General features: G+C 46.3%; 1 protein-coding gene across 4 annotated transcripts in view; it reads right to left on the bottom strand.

Moving 5' to 3' along the window:
* Positions 1-23,246, bottom strand: part of TNFAIP8 (TNF alpha induced protein 8) — a 133,768-nt gene that overhangs the window by 30,821 nt on the left and 79,701 nt on the right. Inside the window, exon 1 of one of the 4 annotated variants that reach the window (XM_053567506.1) lies at positions 18,052-18,515. The exons of the other annotated variants lie outside the window; for them this stretch is intronic. Within the exon in view, the coding sequence (XP_053423481.1) occupies positions 18,052-18,124 (73 nt within the window). The 5' untranslated portion in view covers positions 18,125-18,515. Of the gene's footprint in view, positions 1-18,051; positions 18,516-23,246 lie in introns of those variants that run through there. 4 annotated transcript variants of the gene reach the window in all.

The following is a 23,246-nucleotide window of genomic DNA, read 5'->3' as shown; positions in this document are numbered from 1 at the left end:
TCATGCAGTGTACCCAGGTACACGCTTGCTGCTTTCACGTTAAGCTATTTCATAGATTATTTCTCCTTGACCTACCTAAGGTGGGGGTGATGATTTAAAAATAGCTAAAAATAAGAGGACCCAAGGAAAAAAATATTGACTCTAGAATATTGATTCTCACAACTATTCACATATCTTCTTTTTTCATTTTTACAAATGAACAAAACACCAATGCCATGAAATAAGTTTCAATCTGTATAACAGAAAATGTCAGGTCAAGTGATGGCCTGGAAAGAGGTGAGAATGCAAAGTGGTTGGCTTTGAACTTTGATGCTAAGCAGACATGTCGAAATGAGTGACAAAGACCTATTCTGCCCAGAAATCCCCACTTTATTTTTAAGCCTGGAAACTGGTTATTCATATCTATACTGAACACTTCCTGTCCAAGGGCAAGCTGGTAGCAACAAATTGCCCGGTTTAGTAGCTGCCTATAGTTAGTCAACTGAGTCATTCATGGAAAAAAAAAAAGCAGCATCAAACGTTAAAAAAAAAAATCTGGCTGATTAAAGCTCTAAAAGATATACAATGAAAACAGGTTTGACTATTTCATAAAACAGAGATAGATGGTGCCGTTACAAAGCCCAGAAAGCAGCAGGTAACACGGCGTTGAGGCCAGCTGCTTGTCCTGAGCTCTTCTAGCACCGCTATCAAACTAACAGTTCTCCCACTCCCACCCTCTACACCTAAATGGTCCACTGACATTCTGCATTCTCATTTACAAAAATGCCTAAGACTGTATTATGACTCAAGGAACTAAACAACAACAAAATCTATTCATTCCATTTTCTTTTTCATTTGGTCCAATTACATTTTAAAAGGTTGCCTGAGAATTTCAAAGAGATAGGAATGCAGAGGACTAAAAAGCTTTATCAGCCGATCTATTAATCATAATGTTACATTAAGAACCCATCTTTGGGAAAGAAAGGAAAACAATTACTGATTGCAAGAATAACCCTTTCCCCAGCAAGCCTGAGGGCTGTGTCAGGCTTCAGCTAGGCTGCCTCTCCCAGCAGCAATTATAATTTACCTGATTAACCCTTACACGTGTTGAAACAAGCCAGCTGAAGTTCCACTGCTGGCAAACACAGGCAACGCCTCCCCTCCCCTCTGCCCTTCCCTAGCCACACAGAGCAGGCAACCCCACAGCATGCCAGGATGGGTGGCCAGGGCGTGAAGGTCAAGTAATCGCTCCTGGACCTCTACTGTTATCAGCCTGATCATCGAGTCAGAGCAATGGTCGAGTGAGCCAAATAATTTAAACCAGCTCTACCCATAAAAACTGTCCACCTGAAATTCTGCAGTGAGCCTCCTTACTCACCAGCAGATAGTTAACAAAGGAATTCTCCTCTCCCCAACCCCAGAGCCCCAGAGTTAGGGATAGCCTAACTGGGAGAAGGTGAGGGCTCTATCCTTCCAGAGGCCACTTGCCACATACCCAGAAAATGAACAGCACAATGAACGGACCGCGTTTTGAAATGATTCCCACAGGGTTTTCAAATTCAATCAAGCTGCCGTTTGCCAGCTTTTCTAAGGAAATCATGCTTTTAACCCAGTAAGAGTTTTGCTAGCAATCCAAGCCAGCACACACAACCCTGGTTTCTTCCTGGCCCCAATTTGGCAGCCAGGCCCACGGCAGCATTCCTGTCTCACGCCCTTGTGTCTGGGCCCCTGCACTGATCCTGCCTGCGAAGAACTGGAACGCAGCTGTGTCCGCCAAATACCACCATTTCATCGGCCCCAAGTCTGGACAGTACTTTGGAGAACAGCACCCTATGTCCCTCCTGTTAACTGCAACACCAAAGTGAGTAAGGGGAGAAAACCACCTCCAGCCACAGCGTTCTCTCCCCTGGTTACCCTGCTGCTCACCTGGTGCCTTTTACACAAGTGAGTTTCTTTTTCAGTTTGGAGTTATGTCCTCCCTCCTCCCCTGCTCTCTCTCCACACTCCCTCTGCCCTTGCAGGCTCTGCTTCAGGCCAGGAGCCCACCCTGCGGCCCTCCCCATCCTGTCCCCAGGGCTCCCCTCCTACTTCTCCCTCACTGTGCCCTTGGCATTCTGAAATCTGCCAATGGCCACACCCTGGGCTTCCTTCACTATTCTGATTTCCCAATACTTCTTCCCTTTCCTTCAGTAGAGGCCACTGCCTCTGATTACCTCCTAGAGAACCTTCTGCAAGACACTTTCTTTAATATCACTTTACTCTTAAGACAGAGTTTAGATTTGTGATGCTGAGGAGAGGTGCATTTTCATTCCAGATATTTCATAACTAACTTATTCAGGTCATTTTCACGCTTCCAGGGTGTTTAAAATAAAAAGAACACTCAGTTTACGCATTTTTTTACTTTTATCAAATAACTTGACAGGAGGAAAAGTTTCTTGGGTCAAGCCCACCCTTCCCCGCTTTTTAGAGAAATGTGAAATGAGGAATTCTTAGTTGAGAGAACAGGCAGGCCCAGGCAGGGCTGTGTCTTTGAGCACAATCATAAGCCTCCTTATTTATTAAGCGCCCCTAAGTGAAACTGTCTGAGCAGCGAGCTTCACACAAACTTTTTCTCACGGGTTAAGAGCAAGCCATCTAGCATATTTCCCCTGGTGTGACAACAGCTTAGCACTTTATGAGAAGTTTAAAATTTCTCAGAATGGCTCAGCTCACCAGTATGGCCCAAATCCAAGTTAATATGTAGAAAACTAAAGTCCCAAGAGTTCTAGGTTATATGCCAAAGGTAAGCATCAGTGGTTTTCTGGAACATGAGCAGAAGAAAAAACATGAAGGGAAAGGAAATAAAGGTGAAGAAGAAGAGGGGAAAATTCCCTGACTCTCAGTGGCCAAAGCTTTCCCCCAGTATGAAGAACTGTGTGATGTAAGAAACACAGGTCAGGCCGGTGGTTCAGGCCTCTTAATCCCAGCACTTGGGAGGCGGGAGGATCACTTGAGGCCAAGAGTTGGAGACCAGCCTCGGCAACGTTGCAAGACTCCATCTCCATAAAATTTTTTTTTTTTTTAAATAAGGCAGGCACAGTGGCTCCTACCTGTAGTCCTAGCTACTTAGGAGGCTGAGGTAGGAGGATTGGTTGAGTCCAGGAATTCAAGGGTTCAGTGAGATATGATTATGCCATTGCACTGCAGCCTGGGTGACAGAGTGAGACTCGGTCACTAAAACAACAACAAAATACACACCCATACTCACACATACACTATTTGGTCTTTGTCCATGGCTCCTAGCCAGAGCTCCTAAAACCCTTGTAATTTCTTAAATGATAAGAGCAAGAGGGATATCTTTTTTATAATAGTTGATCTTGGTCTCCCAATTCCTGACGCAGAGTTCCTAAAATCCTTGGAATTTCCTGAGTGACAGGTGTTGAGGGGTATCTCATTATTCATACGCCCCTTTATGTTAATGAGGAGACTCAGAAACTAGAATGGGACTGGTTACAAGAGGAACTCCGCAGGTGATTAGAGGGTTAAAGCTTTCAGCTCCCCACTCTGACAGCGGAGAGAGGCTGGAGGTTGAGTCCATCACCAACAGCCGATGATCTAACTGCGCATGGAGGTGCTGGGAGGCTGCGTGATGCTCTCAGCCCCCCCATACCTTGCCCTAAGCATCTCTTCTCTTTGGCTTTTCCTGAGTTGCATCCTTCCTTCCTTTTTCTCTTTTCTTTCTCTTTCTCTGCTATAAGGTCTCACTCTGTTGCCCAGGCTGGAGTGCAATGACATGAGCATAGCTCACTATATCCTTGTGCTCCTGGGCTCAAGGAATCGTCCTGCCTCAGCCTCCTGAGTAGCTGGGACTACTGCCACTGCACCCAGCTAATTTTTCTTTCTTTTTTTTTTTTTTTTTTGAGACAGAATTTCACTTTATCATCCTCAGTAGAGTGCTGTGATGTTATAACTCACAGCAACCTCAAACTCTTGGGCTCAAGTGACTCTCTTGCCTCAGCCTCCCAAGTAGCTGGGACTACAGGCATCTGCCACAACGCCAGGCTACTTTTTAGAGACAGGAGTCTCATTCTTGCTCAGGCTGCTCACAAACTCCCGAGTTCAGGCAATCTACCTGTCTTGGCCTCCCAGAGTGCTGGGATTACAGGCATGAGCCACTGCACCCAGCACGATTTTTCTATTTTTTATAGAGATGAAGTCTCACTCTTGGTTAGACTGGTCTTGAACTCCTGACCTCAAGGATCCTCCAACCTCAGACTCCCAAAGTGCTGGGAGCACAGGAGTGATCCCAGCCAACTTCCTTTATAAGAAACTAGTGAGGGCGGCGCCTGTGGCTCAGTGAGTAGGGCGCCGGCCCCATATGCCGAGGGTGGCGGGTTCAAACCCGGCCCCAGCCAAACTGCAACAACAACAACAAAAAAAAATAGCCGGGCGTTGTGGCGGGCGCCTGTAGTCCCAGCTACTCGGGAGGCTGAGGCAAGAGAATCGCGTAAGCCCAAGAGTTAGAGATTGCTGTGAGCCGTGTGACGCCACGGCACTCTACCAAGGGCGGTACAGTGAGACTCTGTCTCTAAAAGAAAAAGAAACTAGTGAATGTTTCCCTGAGTTTTGTGAGCTGTTCACCAAATTATTAGGTCTGAGGAGAGGGTCGTGAGAACTCCCAATTTAGAGCCAGTGGGTCAATAGTACAGGAGGCCTGGACCAGCAAACTTGGTATTTGAAGTGGGGAACGGTCTTGTGGGACTAAGCCCTTAACTGTGGGGCCTGCCCTAGCCTGGGGCAGTTAGTATCAGTTGAGTTAAATGATAGGACACTCAGTGTCCACCAAGAATTGGAGAATTAGTTGGTATGGGAAAAACTTCCATGTTTGGTGTTAGAAGCGCCGTCAGTCTATATGAAAACAACTTTTTCCCTGTTAAGTGGAATTAAATGTCCTGCCTACATTCATATGTTACACCCTCACACAGCCGTGCTTATTCTGTGTGATGCCACAGGGAGTGGCCTGTAGACAGGCTCTTCCAAACACTGGCTGGAGGTGGTGAAAGGTGATCAGGACAGCTATCTGCTGGCCAGTAGGACTTGGAAAGCACACAGAAATGGAGAGGGTGGTCAGCCCCTCAGGGGACTGAGGGATTTGCTCCCAGCAGGGGCGGTCACCTCCTAGCCCCAGATGCCTTCTCTCATTCCCTTGGTTACCCACTAAATACTGAATGAATGCCCATGATGTGTTCCCATCCCTTAGAAAATGAGCTCCTTCTTCAAATGGAACTTTACTCTGGAAGTGAGAACAATGTAACCTAAAAATTGCACCTTCATGTTAATTTGAAAAAATAAATAAAAAACTCAAAAAATTGGGCGGTGCCACAGGCCTGTGGCTCAGTCGGTAGGGCGCTGGCCCCATATATCGAGGGTGGTGGGTTCAAACCCGGCCCCGGCCGAACTGCAACAAAAAAATAGCCGGGCGTTGTGGCGGGCGCCTGTAGTTCCAGCTGCTCGGGAGGCTGAGGCAAGAGAATCACATAAGCCCATGAGCTGGAGGTTGCTGTGAGCTGTGTGATGCCACGGCACTCTTCTGAGGGCCATAAAGTGAGACTCTGTCTCTACAAAAAAAAAAAAAAAAAACTCAAAAAAATTAAATTATTTAAAAAAGAAAATGAGCTCCTCAAACCCAGGCTCCCAGCTTTACCCTAGCCCCACCTCAGCTGAGGCGCCCCCAAAGGAAGCAAAGCACCATCTACAGGGCTTCCCTCCACACGGGGGCTGACCGCTGCCTTCCTGGCCCTCGTCCACCCGGGTTCTAAAACCCTACTCTCCCCTTCTTTCTTTCTACTTTCTTTTCTTTTCTTTCTTTCTTTCTTTCTTTCTTTCTTTTTTTTTTTTTTTTTGAGACTGGCTTAAGTGATTCTCTTGTCTCATTCTCCCAAGCTGCTGGAACCACAGGCACCTGCCACGATGCCTGGCTATTTTTTGTTGCAGTTGTCATTATTATCTAGCTGGCCCAGACTGGGTTTGAACCCGCCACCCTCGGTGTACATGGCCATAACCACTGTGCTACGGGCGCCAAGACTCTTTCTGCTTTCTGACCTGCTCCACTTCTGTTTCCTTTCTTGGTTCCATCTAACTCTTTACAAATGGGTACTCTCAGGGGCTAAACCCAGGGCAGAGCCTGCTCCTTTCCTCAGCCTTCCTCTCAGAGATCGCCTGAGGGGAACCATCTCTCCCCTGTGACTAGATCTTCACACACATTCTTGCCCAGGCGCCTGAACACAGGCTGGGTCTTGCCCTCTGCACGGACTCCTGGTCCTTGCCAGCTTGGTATTCCTAAGACACTACTTGGTATCTGCCCTCTTTCATCTGGCTCAAAGCTCTCCAAGTCCATAAAATAATTGTTTTTGTCCTAGGACGTATCATGGGCATGTTTTAGTCTAACACCAAAGTTCCCATTTTTCCAATAAGGAGATGGAAGGTCCAAAACGTTAAGTAGCTATTGAAGATTGTACACAACCAGTGGCAAAGTCCAGAGAAGAGCCAGGGTCCTGCTCCCCGTGCCTTGTCTGTTTCCTGTAGCGGAAGTCCAGCTTTTCTGCTGGCCCCAGGTACCCCTACAACACCCTCCAATGCCCTCTATGAACCCTGCACTCGACACTTCCGGAAGCTTCCTGACCCAGCAGACAGCACATGCAAGTTCCCTGCCTGTCACAGCTTCTTCTTTTCATCTCCACTGGCTTCAGGGACACAGATGAGGAACAAGCTACCCCTCTGTCAGGTCCTTGCTGCCATCATGATTTTGGGGGCATACTCTGTCTTCTGGTGGATTTTCATGGGCCCAGTGTCTGATCCTCAGCTCTCATCATGTATTTTTGCCCTGTGAGTGCACACATACGAAATGTGATGCTCTGAACCAGAAGTTCTCTGAGGGCAGGGTCATCCCCACGCAGGTCTCTGCCTCCCCAGGCCCTGCAGAGAGGGACTGGCTTAGTCAACATTTGTTGCTGTTAATACCTGAGATGCCAGGAAGGCAGCAGTGGGTAAAAGAGAAGGGTGCACCCCAGAAGCAGGAATCTACTGGACTGTCCACAGAAGACAGAACAGCCTGTGCTTTGGGGCTACGTCTGTGCCCAGCTCCTCTGCCTTGCTGAGTGGACCACGTGAACACGGGCACCAGAGCCAGGTGAGCCAGCATCAAGCATACATGCAAGGAAAGTTCATGACTTGCTTGTTCTCTTGACAGTCAACCCCGACTTGAACAAAGGAGGCCTGAAGGCTCCAGAAGCCCGTCATAGCCCTGAGAACAGGATTTAAGCAATTGCTCTTTCAGACATCAGAAAAGCACTGCGCTGCAGCCCCCACAGCTGCTTCCTGAAAAAGAAGGTGTTCTGACTCCCAGATACACCAGGCCTGCTGCGGTGTGCTCAGGGACAGTGAGCCAGTGGGATGCCATCTGCTCCTGCAACAGCACGTCCCATGTCAGAATGCCGACGCTGGTCCCACCCACGCACATGCACACCTTTCCCCCAAGAAGAGCGCGCCTGCCCAGCACACTCCCTGGACAGCTAACTTTCCCTGCATGATATTCTCAAAGGAATGAAAACAAGTGAGCTTACTGTTTACCTGCTTCTCACTTGGCCTACCACGTTCAAAACTCAGGATCTAACTGGATCTACTTGGAGAGCTAAATTTCATTTCACAATGCCTCATCTTTTCCAATAGGAGAACATGAAATAGGAAATCCCCATTTTTTTCAAACATTCCATTTAGGTTTCATAAACTCCCCCAAAAGGCAGTGAATGGCACCTATACAAACAGATTAAGTCTGTCCTGCTTCAAGAAGAGCTCACAGAAAAGTCCAGAAAGCTAAAACCTTGTGTTTGTAAAAATCCTTACTTGCAAACCACTCACTAACGGGGGTAGAAAGGGTCTGGCAATCACCTTGCTAGTCCTCACTGCCTCTTCTCTAACATGACCATGTTAGACAAAAAGATCCACAAAGGTGCTTCTAACTCTTAATCATAGTGCTTCTCTGTGTATTTGTAGGAGGTAATAATTTCAATTACAAAAGACATCTCACTATAGGCTTTCCTTAAACATTAAAGATATACATATGGGCCAGGCTGTGACTCACGCCTATAATTCTAGTACTCTGGGAGGCCAAGGCTGGTAGTTGAGCTCAGGACTTTGAGACTAGCCTGAGCAAGAGTAAGATCCTGTCTCTACTGAAAATAGAAAAATCTAGCTGGGCACTGTGGCAGGCACCTGTAATCCCATCTACTAGGGAGGCTGAACCAAGAGTATTGCTTGAGCCCAAGAGTTTGAGGTTGCTGTGAGCTACGATGACACCACAGCACTCTACTCAGAGCTAAAGAGTGAGACTCTCTCTCTCTCAAAAAAAAAAAAAAAAAAAAAAAGGGCCAGGGGAGGTGGCTCATGCCTGTAATCCCAGCACTCTGGGAGGCTGAGGTGGGTGGATTCTCTGAACTCACGCTTTCAATACCAGCCTGAGCCAGAGTGAGACCTTGTCTTTAAAAAAAATAGCCAGGCATGGTGGCGGGTGCCTGTAGTCCCAGCTACTTGGGAGGCTGATGCAAGAGAATCGCATAAGCCTGGGAATTTGAGGTTGTTGTGAGCTATGACACCACAGCACTCTACTGAGGGCAACCTAATGAGCCGCTGTCTCAAAAAGAAAAAGGTATACATATGATTTGGTTTTAATTCCATTTACACTATATTTTTTAAGAACAATCCCCAAAATGAAGAGAGGTATAGTTGTGGTTAGTAAAAACACAAAAATGTTGACAAATAAACCATATGTGGCAAATCCAGCGACTCTGCATTATTCTGAAATGAAATCATTGAGCCCTGAGGGGTTTCTGGCCCTACTGCATTCTCTTTCATCCACCCACTTTCTGGCTCCTTCCTGAATTACCAACAGCCAGGATCAGGAAATTTAATCATCCATGTAATCCCTACTATTATTCAATGGCATCATAATTTGGGGGCAAGAAAGGTACGATGCATATTCAATCTGCTGAAAATTTCAGAAGCAAGGAAGCAAAAGCCCCAAATGAGTTTAAGTTTACAGAACTAGAGGGGTCAGGCAATGCCAAGTTATCAAGTGATGTCAACTGCAGAGGAGAGAGTACGACAGGTCTTGAGATGGATTTTCCACTCTCAGTCCTTGTCGGCACACCACACTCCCAGGGCTAAGGACCACATGTGAAGAACAGATGATCACATCCAAGACCAAGGTTTAAAAGAACGTGTAGGGCGGTGCCTGTGGCTCAAAGGAGTAGGGCACCGGCCCCATATACCAGAGGTGTCAGGTTCAAACCCGACCCCGGCCAAAAACTACAAAACAAACAAAAAACACGCGCAGGGGCGGCGCCTGTGGCTCAGTCGGTAAGGCGCCGGCCCCATATACCGAGGGTGGTGGGTTCAAACCCAGCCCCGGCCAAACTGCAACCAAAAAACAGCCGGGCGCTGTGGCGGGCGCCTGTAGTCCCAGCTACTCGGGAGGCTGAGGCAAGAGAATCGCTTAAGCCCAGGAGTTGGAGGTTGCTGTGAGCTGTGTGAGGCCACGGCACTCTACCGAGGGCCATAAAGTGAGACTCTGTCTCTACAAAAAAAAAAAAAAAAAAAAAAAACAAAAAACACGCGCAGTATCTTTTACATTAGGTATGACATCAAGGTCAGCCGCACCAATGCTCTCATCAGCTTTAACCTCCTTTCCTCCTCATTTCCTCTGCAAAGAAAGGGCTGGGGAAAGGAGGGAATAGAAGAGAAAATTGGCAAAGTAACGCTTTGCGGAGAATAGTATTATATGAGCTTGTGCATCACATGAGGTTAGAACAATAAGAACACTACACCAGGTGGCCAAACACGTAACATCACCAGGACTCTTTATTATGGAAGATGATACTAACTACCACCAGGAAAACTGAACTCTTCCTCTCTGTGATACTCGGTCAGGTTCTGGTCCCATTCTTTCTAGGGGAAATTTATACTTTTCTTTCCCCCCAAAGAGTTATAAGGTAGGGCAATGCTGATCCTGAGCCCATGAAGTTTCTACAAGGCTGGCATGGTGTATGTGGGATGCAGCCTGCAGGCACACCACTGTCCTGGCACTAGAATGACCTCAGTCACTCCACTGGCAAGCTTTACTGATCGCAGTGAGTTTCATGATCAGGCCACTGGCGACTGGGGGACCCTAGCTATGGCACAGTACGGTGAGCTAGACCCAGGGTTACCTGGAGCCCAAAGAAACCACTGCAGAAGTGCTGAAAAACAAGTTAAGCTCCTGCTAAGTCATATTTAACCCAAGGAGGGCTATACCTGAGGGTACAAATGCCTATGTGTAATCCCCAGAGAATTAACATATTATCATCAGGAGACAGGGCAAACTGACCAAGTGGTCACTCACTAAAATCACTCACTTCTGTAGACACATCTTAACAGATTTTAAAGCAACTTGAAACTCAACAGATACATTTGTTATTAATTTGTTATTAATGTAACATCACACACAGGTAACTGAACCTTGTCTCCTGTCAACAACCAGGAGAGTCCATGTTCTCCATTTTCAAGCTGGCTACTGCCCAGGAAGTAAGGTACCTTCCTTGTCCCACAGGTACCTGGGCACCTCTCACTCCAGTGGGTTCTAGGCGCCTCCTACCCAGCCCTGCAGAACTCCTACATCTTCTAGGGCCTAGAAGGATGCACTTGAGAATTCCTGCCTGTGTTCCTGAGCAGCTGCAGAGCCAGGGCCTGGCTCTTCTTTCTCTTCCAAGACACCTGGTCTCTCTACTCCTTGCTTCTGAAACTGGGGTACATGCAAACACAGAACACGGGAAGCTTCTTCCTGAGTGCCAAGTGTACTTTAGGAAGGGAGAGGGCAGCTTTTAGACCTTCCTGGAAGGGTTAAGCAAGGGTTAAAAGCACAGGCTATATAGTTAGTCAGCCTGGGTTCAAATCCTCATCTTCCCTTCCCCAGCGTTGTGGAGTTAAAAACTTTAAACTTCTCTGAATCTCAGTTTTCTTAGTTATTAGGCAGAATGAACTACCCTTATAATAAAGCATTCCTATACAGGTATTAAGTGAGATACACAAAAAGGTGCTGGCCACCATGTATGGCATACGAGGAGCTCAATACCCTTTAGTTTCAATATTTTGCTTCAGTCTTCAAGGAAATTTGAGATGCTGGCAAGCCACTGTGGGCGCTGACCCCAGTGATCAAAGACACATGCTTGTTTTGTCTCTGCTATTAAGAGTACTTTAGTGGAAAATTTCAGAAACCCTAAATAGATTTGTCTTCTAGTTTTAGAAAGCATAATTCCTATAAAGTGAGGCCAGACAACTTCTGAGCGGTGCTCTAAAAAGTTTCAACGTATCATGTAACCTCATTTAAAATTAATTAATTTTATAAGGCTTTACTTGGGCCTCCTAGATGGGAGGTCTTAGGTCTGGCCCTGGGATTTCATGGGGGGAAAAACCCCTACAGACCTTGTAGTCAAAAAAGTTCATAAAGAAATAGAGACAAACGAAACTAACAACCACAGCAGGGTGAAAACACGGAGGGGGGTATGGATATGAGGGGAATGCTCTGAAAGAACATCTTTCCCCAAATGAGTCTGGTTGGAGATATGACCTACTGGAGGAAGGGCAAGGGAGTGATCTTAAAAAGGAAACAGCATTTGTGTTGGGAATGAGCAAATAAATAAATAAGGCGAGTCCAGGGTTGGACAGACCAGTCAGGTGGTGTGGTGCATATTCGTTATTGTTTTAGGGATCTGTGTTAGAACTCCCTTCCTATCTTGAAGAAGTTCCCATTTGCCAGTGGTTGTAGGAGTCAGATACCTATCACCCAAAACCAAAGCTGGAACTAGAAGTCCTTTAGCCCACAGCAGCTTAGATCTGGGATTTTAAGTGTTGGGGATGAACAAATATTCAACCGCATCTGGAGTGCTAGCAGTGACAGAACTGAAACCCACAGAAGCAGGGAAGGCAGTGGTGACGTCCTCACCAGATGGTTCTTGGGTCTTTGGCTGTATTTCCAGATGCGTTTTTCAGAGGCTAGCCTGTCAGTGTATGTGTGAACTACCCAATATCCCACCAGTAAATTTAAAATCCTACTTCTTGCAACCAAGAACCTTGATGACAGATGTGGTTATGTTAACAATTAAGGTACAAATACTGAGATGGGTAGAGTGCTTGAGCTCACGAGTTTAAGACCAGCCTGAGCCAGAGAAAGACCCCCATCTCTAAAAATAGCTGGGTGGCTAGCAGAGTTGTGCAGCAAAAAGTGTGCTGGGCCCATAAAAATAGCCAAGAGTTGTGGGGGGCACCTGTAGTCCAAGCTACTCAGGAGGGTAAGACAAGAGGATCATCTGAGCCCAAGAGTTTGAGGTTGCTGTGAGCTATGATGCAATGGCACTCTACCCAGGGTGACAATGTGAGACTCTATCTCAAAAAAAAAAAAGGTACAGGGTGGCGCCTGTGGCTCAGTGAGTAGGGCACCAGCCCCATATACCAAGGGTGGCGGGTTCAAACCCGGCCCCGGCCAAACTGCAACCAAAAAAAATAGCCGGGCGTTGTGGCGGGCGCCTGTAGTCCCAGCTACTCGGGAGGCTGAGGCAAGAGAATCGCCTAAGCCCTGGAGTTGGAGGTTGCTGTGAGCTGTGTGAGGCCACGGCACTCTACCGAGGGCCATAAAGTGAGACTCTGTCTCTACAAAAAAAAAAAAAAAAGGTACAAATGCTGAGGTCCTGATCCAAGGCAGGGACGGGGCAATAAAAAGAAGGAGACGTATTCAATAGACAATGAAGACAAGGAAGTGCCAGGTCTTGGTGAACAATTGGAAGTGAAAGATGAAGGAGTGGGCGGAGTTAAGGACAACTTCCAGGTATGTAGTTTGGAAGCCAAAAAGAGGGCAATGACAGTGAAAATACAGAAGGAGTATCACATACGTGGAGAGTAGCGAAGGAAGGGCTCAGTGTAGACCTACCGAATCTAGGATGCTTCTAAGACAGTCAAAGCCTGGTGTCTTCCAGGAGGTTGGTTGTACACAGGTGGTTCTTAGAAAGACCTAGACTAGAGGTCTAGGAGATTAAAAAAAAAACATCTAGAAAAAGAAAGGAGACTAGGAGAGGGTAGGTAGTGCCATAAGAACCAAAGAAGGACTTTAAGATTGCAGGGAATCTGGTCTCTGAGAGTTGAGGTACTCTCTGTTTTTCAAATGTGAGCATCTAATGCAATAAATTTTCCTCTTAGAACTGCTTTTGCTGTATCCCAAAGGTTTGGGTAACTTGTGTCTTCATTGCTGTTACGTTTGAGGAATTTAACAATTTTCTCTTTTATCTCTTCCTGAACCCAGCTATCATTCAGCATAAGATTGTTTAATTTTCATGCCTTTGTGTGGGGATGAACGTTTTGGTTGGAGTTGAGTTCCACCTTTACTGCCTTGTGGTCTGAGAAGACACAAGGTATAATTTCTATTCCTTCAATTTTGCTGAGATTTGACTTGTATCTTAAGGATGTAATCTATGTTGGAGTACATACCATGGGCTAACGAGACAAATATATATTCTTTCGCTTTGGGATGGTGTGTTCTGTATATGTGTATTAACCCCGTTTGTTCTAGGGTCAGATTTAAGTCCTTTGCATCTTTGTTTAGTTTCTGTTTAGAGGATCTGTCCAGTTTTGTCAGAGGGTGTTAGTGTCCCTGGCTATTATGGTGTTACGGGATACCATTGCTCAGACCCCTCAAGGTTTGTTTCATAAATCTGGGCGCATTTAAGTTGGGTGCATAGACATTTAAAATTAAAATGTCTTCTTATTGTATTGTTCCTTTGACCACTATGAAGTGCCCATCTTTGTCTTTCTTAACTTTAGTTGCTTTGAACCTGCTTGTATCTGAAAATAGGATACCTGAAAATAAGATTGCAACCCCTCCCTTCTTCTGATTTCCATTTGCTTGAAATACTGTTTTCCATCCCTTAACCCTGAGTCTTGATTTGTCCTTCAAGGCTAGGTGTGTCTACTAGAGACTAGTTTCTTAGAGTCAAATGCAATTTTTTTTTAAAGGTAAGATCAGGAGATCAAGATAAAAAATATGAATTCAGGCTCACTGGTAATTTAAGCACCTGGGAAGTCAGTGATGATTTTAGCACCTGTGAAGTCACTGCTGGTTTTGGCAAGTATGATTTTTGTGGAGTAGGGGGTGGGAGGGAAGACTTTGGTAGGATGAGGAATGACAAAAAGTGAACAAAGAGGAACCATGCAAAAATTTGTTTTACTTCCAAAGCTCATTTAAAGGGAGATGTAAGCAATACTCAAAATTGGACAAAGTGGCAAGGATTAAGTTTAAAGAACAGAGATCATCCTTTCATTCAATCCACACTATTTACAAGCACCTCTTACTGCGTATGTCCTGAGACACTGTGGGGAATACAACCCACATAGTCTTTTGTGTTCTAAAAGAGCAGAGATGTTAGCCAGTGGAGTGAGTACCAAGGAGGAAAGGAATGTGCTGGGAGGGAAGGTGACAAGGCATCTGAGTTTGGGTTGGGGGGTTCAGAGAAAGCCTCTTTCAGGAGCCAATCAAGAAACGGAGGCAGGTGGACAGAGGGAGATCGGGACAAAAGAGCATCATGTGCCTGTGGCCTAGTATGGGGAGCTTGAGCTCACCTACATGCAAAGGGAAGAAACATGGGGCTGACTGGTACAGGAGTCACTCTAGATGGAAGGAGTGGCATTCTATTCTGCAGAGGGGGGACATCTCTTCCACAGACACGGGGAAGGCGGGCGTGGATGAAGGTGAGTCTGTTAGTCTGGGAGCAGGAAGTGGAGGGAGCACCTAATGGCTGCTATTTTCCTGGTGAGGTAGCAGGTCTGGTATAGCATGAGAGAACTGGGTGAGATGGAGGCAGAAAATGGCTATGAAGACCAGTGGAGGAGGAAGTGAACTCACCACTCAACCTCACTCTTTTCTAAGTCCTCACAAAGTGACCCCCCCCCCCCCACAGGGGCTTTCTCAATTTCTGAAACCAAAGCTGCAATCATCAGGGCAAAGAAGCCCCAGGATGCCTTGATGCTTAGTGCCGGAAAGATCCTTGAAGATCTCAACTGCCACTCACTTTTACTACTTCATAATTAAGCAATTTACACAACAGGAAGCAGCTAAATGCCAAATGTGTGGCTATCAGCCTATCTCCTCAGCAAGGCCCCCTCCACTGGCATTCTCCTTAATAAAGCGAGCTTCTTCTTTCATGTCCCTGGTTGCCTACCCATTTATGTCTGTATCTTTAACTCATTCAGTTTTTAATAGCGCAAGGCCTGGATTATTTCTCTCTGTTCAATACTCAAGCACAATCACCTATTCATTGGTAAGCAGGCAAAACGGAATCAATTCTTTAGGAGGTAGCTATAGGCTGGGGTCGGAGGTTCAGCACCCTTGGCACGGAGTCAAGCACATTCTGAGCTATGATGGCTTAACAATATCTCCAGTCATTTGCCTCCACATTCACGCATATACACAAATATGTTGGTCTCCGAGGACTTCTGGCTCTGACTTGATATTTTTTTCAGATTTAATCCCAAAAGTATACTAGTCTCTCACTGCAGTTCAGAATAATGACTTAAAAGTATCTCCCATTACAGCAAATTATGCAGAAAGCATCCAAAGGCAATTTTCTTGCAATAAGACACTGTGAAGAGCTCAGTGCGATCTCTCACGCAAAGGGATAAGTAAGTCCACCAGAAGGAAAAAAGAAAAGCTAACGGTGAGATGAGGAAGGGAAAGATTAGTAAGAGAAGTAAAATAATTGACATATTTAGCTTGGCTCTTTCATGTCTGAGGGGTGGCAGCTAAATGGAGAGTTCTAGATCATCACCAGTAACCCACCCATACGAACCGCCCAGGACACACACAAAACACACAGACACTCATCCTTTACTTCCTGGCAGAAGATGGAAGGATTCTACCCTGTTTCCCCGAAAATAAGACCTACTTACAGGAAAGATAAGACGTCCCCTGAAAATAAGACCTAGCGCATCTTTGGGAGCACACCTTAAAATAAGACACTGTCTTATTTTCGGGGAAACAGGGTTTCTAGTCTAACACAGCGTTTGCTTAATCTCCCTTTAGGGTTACTCATTATCCTACCCTAATTTGCTAGCAATTTAAAATTCCAGCATCTCAGATTATTTTAAAAGAAATATTCTGGGCTTTCTTTAAAAAGCAGAGAGGTGGCTCTACACCTCTGGCTCAAGAAGCTAAGGTGCCAGCCACATACACTCTGAGCTGGGGTGGGGGGTGGGGGGAAGGGCTGCCAAACAACAACAACAACAAAAAAAAATGAAAAATAGCTGGGCGTTATGGTGAGTGCCTGTAGTCCCTGCTGCTTGAGAGGCGGAGGCAGGAGAATTGCTTGAGCCCAGGAGCTGGAGGTTGCTGTGAGCTGTGATGCCACCGCATTCTACCCAGGGTGACAGTTTGAGGCTCTGTCTCAAAAAAAAAAAAAAAAAAGCAGAGAGGCCAGACCATTTGTAGCAGATCTGCAGAACAGAAGTGATGGGAGGAGAGAAGGCAAGGAACAATTAGAAGGGGCCCATGGACCCCTCCACTCCCCAGCTTGCAGGCTGCTGGACATTTGGAACCAGCCATCAGGGCAGGAGAGAAGACAGCGGGTGCTGCCAGAAGAATGTATTATACATAGTTTGGGGAACTTCTGTTTCTGCCCCCACTTTCTCTCTCCCCAAAGAGATGGAAAACACGCTGGGGAGAAAATGCCAACTTCAGTGCTACTCGTAATTCATACAAAAGTTCACCCTTGAATTCTCTCACCCTGGTTCTTCTTTGCCTTCAATTTGCCTTTGACTACTTTCGACTTTCAAAAAATTGCTCTTATAAAGAACTAGAAAAGAAAAGCATCCATCAGAACAGAGGCCACAGCAAGGGAACATTAATCCTCCAAGCTCCACATCAAGGTTAATGACGCTTCTGGCTGTCATTTTTCATTCATGACAGCCTGATATTTCCACTAAACAAGCCTCCTCTTTACCGACTATTTCCTTTTGAAACGTAGAGCTGTACTTTGTGAAGGGAGCAGTGAAAGACTAGAGGACAAGTTTCAAGGCTCTTCCTCCCTGATGTCCGCCAACTGGAGAAATGATGGGGCTCTTCCTGCGGCAGTGATTGTGGACTTGAAATTTACCAGTTTCCCAAGAGGCTGCTTGAAAAGAAAGGCAATTTCACAATTTCTAACAGTCTCCCCTCTTCCTCTCTAATTTCCCCCACCCCCCCACTCACAAGAGGACTTTTGTATATGAGTAAAGTTTCAGGGAACAAAGCTTAGAAACGCTCGCACGCGAATAAACTCTCCAAACGAACACCAGCGTTTAATTGTGTTTTGGTTGGAGCTTTTCCAGCCCTGTCACCCGTCTGTCAGGAGTAAATGAAACCCTTTGCTTTTGCAAACTTAGAGACAAACTCGCCTCAGTTTCAGGCTACCCAAGCCCCTCCCCGCCCCCCGTCTTTCATGCCCCCAACAAAATGAACTCACTGCGAAAGCTAGCAAGGGGCAGGGGGAACCCAAACTATTCCCCGAATAAAGACTGTTCACTTCTCCCCTCACTCAGCTTCCTCTTTCAGCCGGAAACGTACAGCTTTCTCCTCGCCGAACCCCCTTTTCAAGGGACCCCTGGCCTCTTACAGCTCTTCCAGGAGACCTGGCTTTCAGCTCCGTCCTGGCACAGCCAGGCAGCCCTTTTCCAAGCACTTTTACATTCTTGAGTCGAAGTGGGGCTCCTTCCTCTCCAAAGAACGCTAAAAAGCAGCCTTTCGTGGGCTGGCTGAACTGGGTCCCGCTCTCCGCGGTCCTCCCCTCCCCACGGATCCGCCGCCTGGTGAGCGGGGCTCGGGGCTGGGACGCGGCTCCGCGGCTCCGGCTCCAAAGCGCTGCGAAGGCGCCGGGAAGCCGACCGAGTCCCTGCCGCTCTCCGTAAAGCGCCCATCTGTGTTTATACTCTCGCCGCCTTCCTCCGCAGAACTGCGCTGCCCCCGAGGGAAATAAAAAACCATACCTTCCCGGGACTCTTCTGCTTCCGAGCGCATAGTTTCTGGGGAACCGGCCGCAGGGGCTACCGCCGCGGACATGTACTCGGACCCGCCGCAAGTGTGCTCGGCAGCCGAAATGCACACGCCGGAATATCAGTGGAAGGAAAGCCACTAAAATCAAAACCTCCCCGGGGCGGGCGGGCTGGTTGTGGTGCAGGGATTTTCAGGGGGAAAGTTCTGCCAGAGTGACGAATCGCGTCTCAGCTGCGCGCCGAGTCCGCCCCTGAGAGCGCCCCGGGCCGGCGGGGCGGAGGGACCCGGGACCCGCCGCGCTGGGGGCGGGCGGCAGGTGGGGCTGAAAGTGCAGCGGAGAAGAAGGGGCAAAGCTGACGTGAACGGTCCGCGCTTCCAGGGTGGAAACAACACTTCTGCACCTTTATGTTGAATTTTCTATGCCCATTTGACTTTGCTTGCACTGGAGTCTTACCCGCCCAAACGCAGGGATTGTAAAGCTGCTCGGTTCCCTACGTTCGTTTTACGTGAAAGTAACGTGGATATTGTCCATAGAGTTGGAAGAACCAGCTTCCCCAGGCGCGACTTCACAAGTCCCGGGACAAGAGGGGCTGGAGGGAGTGGGGTCGTCTCCACCCCCTACGTTGCGCGGGGAGCGCAGAGGAAGCCGCTCACTCATCCACGAGGGCCATGGGCGAGGACTCGTCCCCTACCCCAGCCCGCGCGAGCGCCCCGCAGGGAGCCCCACCCGGCCACTCCGAGGGGGAGAGCGCCACGCCCTCCCCGCTGCTCCGCAACTCGCAACAGCGAGGGAGAAAAATCCTCCAAAAAGCCCAAGGGGGAGGTTTTCAGGCTTTTGAAATGCTGATAGAATAAAGACGCTGGAGTGCCCGGAAAACAGATCTAGGGTCTGACTCCTACAGTTGGGAGGGAGTCGCCTTAGCTCTGGGGAACTTTGCTCTTCCCCTGGACCAGGTGGGGACCAGAGCTACTAGCGATACCCTCCTACAGAGGCATTTTGTAGGGCGCTCGTTTACCACCTATCTTAGGCAAAAGGTCCTCAAATAACACCTCTGAAAAATCACTTGGAAATTGTGAGAAAAGTTACATTCTTTTAATAAATTTATTTTCTGGCTGCTGCTTACTTTTTCCTCATCACCCATTTGATACGGGCAAAAACAATAGTAGAAGGATTATGGTAAATTTAGCGAAAGTAGACAAAACACAAAGAGTCAATTTAAATTTAGTTTTGCTATTTGTTATGTGTATGACGTTAATGCAAATTAATCTCCCTGTGCCTGTTTCCTCATCTATAAAATGAGGATAAAAATAGTATTATTTGGGCGGCGCCTGTGGCTCAGTCGGTAAGGCGCCGGCCCCATATACCGAGGGTGGCGGGTTCAAACCTGGCCCGGCTAAACTGCAACCAAAAAATAGCCGGGCGTTGTGGCGGGCGCCTGTAGTCCCAGCTACTCGGGAGGCTGAGGCAAGGGAATCGCTTAAGCCCAGGAGTTGGAGGTTGCTGTGAGCTGTGTGATGCCACAGCACTTACCAAGGGCCATGAAGTGAGACTCTGTCTCTACAAAAAAATATATATATATAGTATTATTTAACTCGCAGATTTATGTCTGGAATTGAATAAGGCAATATAAAGAAAAAATGATTTAAAAACCATAAGTACTGTGTAGATTATTACTAACTACTGCACCATTAAAAGTAAATTTTTATAAAAGATACTCATGGGTTTTCTTTCAGTATTGGGTTTGAACAGAAAAGAGTGTTTATGTTATTCACAAGCAGTGAAGGGTATTATAAATATTAATATAAGGCCTAGATAATAAATCACTTCCTCCTGCTGAGTGATTCCAACAGACCTAAGACCCTAGCAGAATGTTATCTCAATTTCACTGAAAAGAGCAGGATGAAGAGAGGAAGACACAGCCTGCCAGAGAAGAGAGCAGACGAGAGACATCTGGAAAATATCAGTGTTATAGAACCTTTTGGAAACTGACCTTGCCACCAAAAGGGTAACGGGTTGTACCCTTACGAAAGTCAATTAACTTTGTGGTCCCCTCTGCCATACATCTGGCTCAGGAGGTGCTAAGGGGTGTACACCTTGCACTCAGTAATGTCACACTTAAGGATAAACAACCTGCGATGAGGATCACTCTGAACCCACAGAAATGCTCCCTCACCAGTCACAAGCAGCCTTTCCTGTCCTGTCCAAGTGATCGTTCTGCCCCTTTGCTCCCCCTATACCATCTGTCCTCGTCTTCCCCACTGCAGGCCAGATGTCCACAGATGTCCACCAGGGGCCCTGGGGGGATCATGCAAGGGGTGTGTTGTACACAAACAAGATACCTTCCACATCTATAATTGGAGTAAAGCAACACCTTTTTGAAGTGATGATTATGCAAATCCAGACAACCCCAATTCCAGTCCCAATCTGCCCCATGGCAGAATTACTTTCACTCTTCTCTCAGAAAATACCCTTATAAGAAATACATATTAAATGTCTTTTTGCAAGTCCAGTTGCGCACAAACCACTTATAAGTGTGGAAAAATACGTATCTTTAACCTCCTGCTTACTTTTTTTTCATGGGTTCACAAAAAGGCCTTTAGCTTAGCCAAGGAGAACAAGTGCTGAATGAACAGTTCAAGTGTTGCCACGTCAGCCTTATAATTCACTTTAAAATCATGTTAGCAGCTAGGTTGATCTTTGAACATTCACTGTGATCCTCAGGAAACCTGGAGAGGACTTCTTTTGTATTTAAATGCGAGCCAGCAGTCACCTTGGAGAATATCCTGATCTAGCTGGAAGAGCAGCAAGTGTTCAGCTTTTTAAAAAAGACTCTATCAGAATAAGCACCCTCTTCAATTTCCTGTGTAACCTTGAAGCCATCTCCCATAGGCAACCCATACAGCCCCATGCCTCTACCACACAGCTTGTGAAAAAGGGCAGCTGATTCTCTAGGGCTCTAGGGTCTGCTGCTGCTTCCAGATATACACTAAGTTATCTTGGTTTGCTGTGCTTTTTTTTTTTGTGAGACAGAGGCTCAAGCTGTCCCCCTGGGTAGAGTGCTGTAGCATCACAGCTCACAGCAACCTCCAACTCCTGGGCTCAAGTGATTCTCCCCCCTCTGCCTCCCAGGTAGCTGAGACTACAGGCGCCTGCCACAAACTCTGGCTATTTTTTCAGCCCTCATTGTTGTTTGGTGGTCCTAGGCTGGATTCCAACCTGCCAGCTCAGGTGCATGTGGCTGGTGCTTTAGCCACTTGATAAGCCAGTTTGCTTGTGCTTTGATTGGAAAGGAGTAAGTTACTTTTCAGGTCCAGGGAATAATACTCCAGTAGATCCCAATGATCTGCTATGTCCTGTAAGTGGGACCTATTCACTCGTGTATGTTTATGAAACACTTCAAAATTCTTAGCCTGGCAACAGGCATAGAAATCACCCCAACAATCAATTATACACCACTTGACACAAAATAGCAAATAAGTTAACAACGCTTCTTATTAAATACTAAACTACATTTACATAGTATTGTCAACTCCTACCTTAACTAACAGATCTTCCATCTTCTGTGACAAGATGGAAGAATGAAAATGCTGGCTAAATGCTGATGATTCATTCATTCAGGCATTATCAAACATTTACATGTGTCACGTGTAAATGGGCCCTACTCACCTGAAGCTTTAGAATTTGGTAATTTTGACTACAAACCTAAAGAATTTAACCTTCTAAGTCACCTTGGTTCTAAGGAAGGTTTATTAACAACGGCTCTCAATTGAACTTCATCACAGAGCACCAGAAAAATCTATTCTAAATGTATACCTTAATAAAACTTGTGTAAAAAAATTTTTTTAAGGCCTGGGCTTTTGGGCCTTTGCTTCCAGCTGTCCAGATGTCTGTTAAGAACAGGAGAGATCAGCAAGTTTTTAGACTCACACAAATGAGAACTCAAGCAGAACTGGGAAGAGAAGGTACAGCTTATTCAGGACACATCGCATGCTCACACTCAAGAATGTTATTAAGTTCTCTGCAGTGAAAAATACTAAGCATCCCTGTAAACTAGTTATATGCCTACAGCCTCCAGTTCATGAGAAACTCAGGGCACAAAAAATGGTCATTTTACCATTTCATCAATATTTTTATTTTTACCTTGCTTACAGGAGGCTGAATCTGCTTTCTTCTATTTGACTTTGAGACTTTCCTCAACTTGTCGTGTATTATTTATGACTATACCCTTGAAGTCTTCAAAAACTTCCATGATCTATATATAAAGTTGGCTTTGGCTATTTCTCTTTATAGTCTTAGTCTCACCTAGGTGGGGCTACAAACTCTGGGTCCTTCCTATCATCCTCAGACACTTCTACATTTAACCTTTCAAAGCAAAGTGGCCTGGCCCGGTGGGTGGCTCATGCTGTAATCCTAATACTCTAGGAGGCTAAGGCAGGTGGATCTCCTGAGCGCAGAAGTTTGAGACCAGCCTGAGCAAGAGCGAGACTCCATCTCTAAAAGTAGCCAAGCATTGTGTCCGGCACTATAATCCCAGCTACTTGGAAGGCTGAGGCAAGAGGATCCCTTGAGCCCAAGAGTTTGAGGTTGCTGTGAGCTATGATGTCACAGCACTCTACCTAGGGTGACAAAGTAAGACTGTCTCAAAAAAAAGGGAAAATTTTATTTACCAGAAATGGAGAAGAAGATGTTCAAATGACAGTGGAGTCACTTACATGCTATCTCAGAAGGTTAGGCTCTGTGCCTCTAATGGCCTTAAGTTTATGCATTGCTGAGTATAGATGGTCCTCAACTTACAGTGGGGTTACAGCCAAACAAACCCACTGTAAACTGAAAATGTCTTAAGTCTAGAATGCATTTAATATACCTAACCTACCGGACATCATAGCTCAGACAAACCCACCTTATCTTAAATGTGCTCAGAACATTTACATAGCATACAGTTGGGCAAAATCACTTAACACAAACCCTATTTTATAATAAAATGTTGAACAGCTCATGCAATTTATTGAATATTGTACTGAAAGTGAAAAACAGAATGATCGTATGGGTGTTCAAAGCCCAGTTTCTACTGAATGCCTATCACTCTCAGTGGAATACAGGCAGTCCCAGGTTATGAATGAGATAGATTCTGTAGGTTTGTTCTTAAATTGAATTTGTATGTAAGTTGGAACAGGTCCATTTACCTAT

Source organism: Nycticebus coucang, chromosome 17 (assembly GCF_027406575.1).
Source record: "Nycticebus coucang isolate mNycCou1 chromosome 17, mNycCou1.pri, whole genome shotgun sequence".
Classification (NCBI taxonomy): domain Eukaryota; kingdom Metazoa; phylum Chordata; class Mammalia; order Primates; family Lorisidae; genus Nycticebus; species Nycticebus coucang.
Note: the sequence above shows the minus strand (reverse complement) of the source record. Positions and strands in the feature narration are given on the sequence as shown.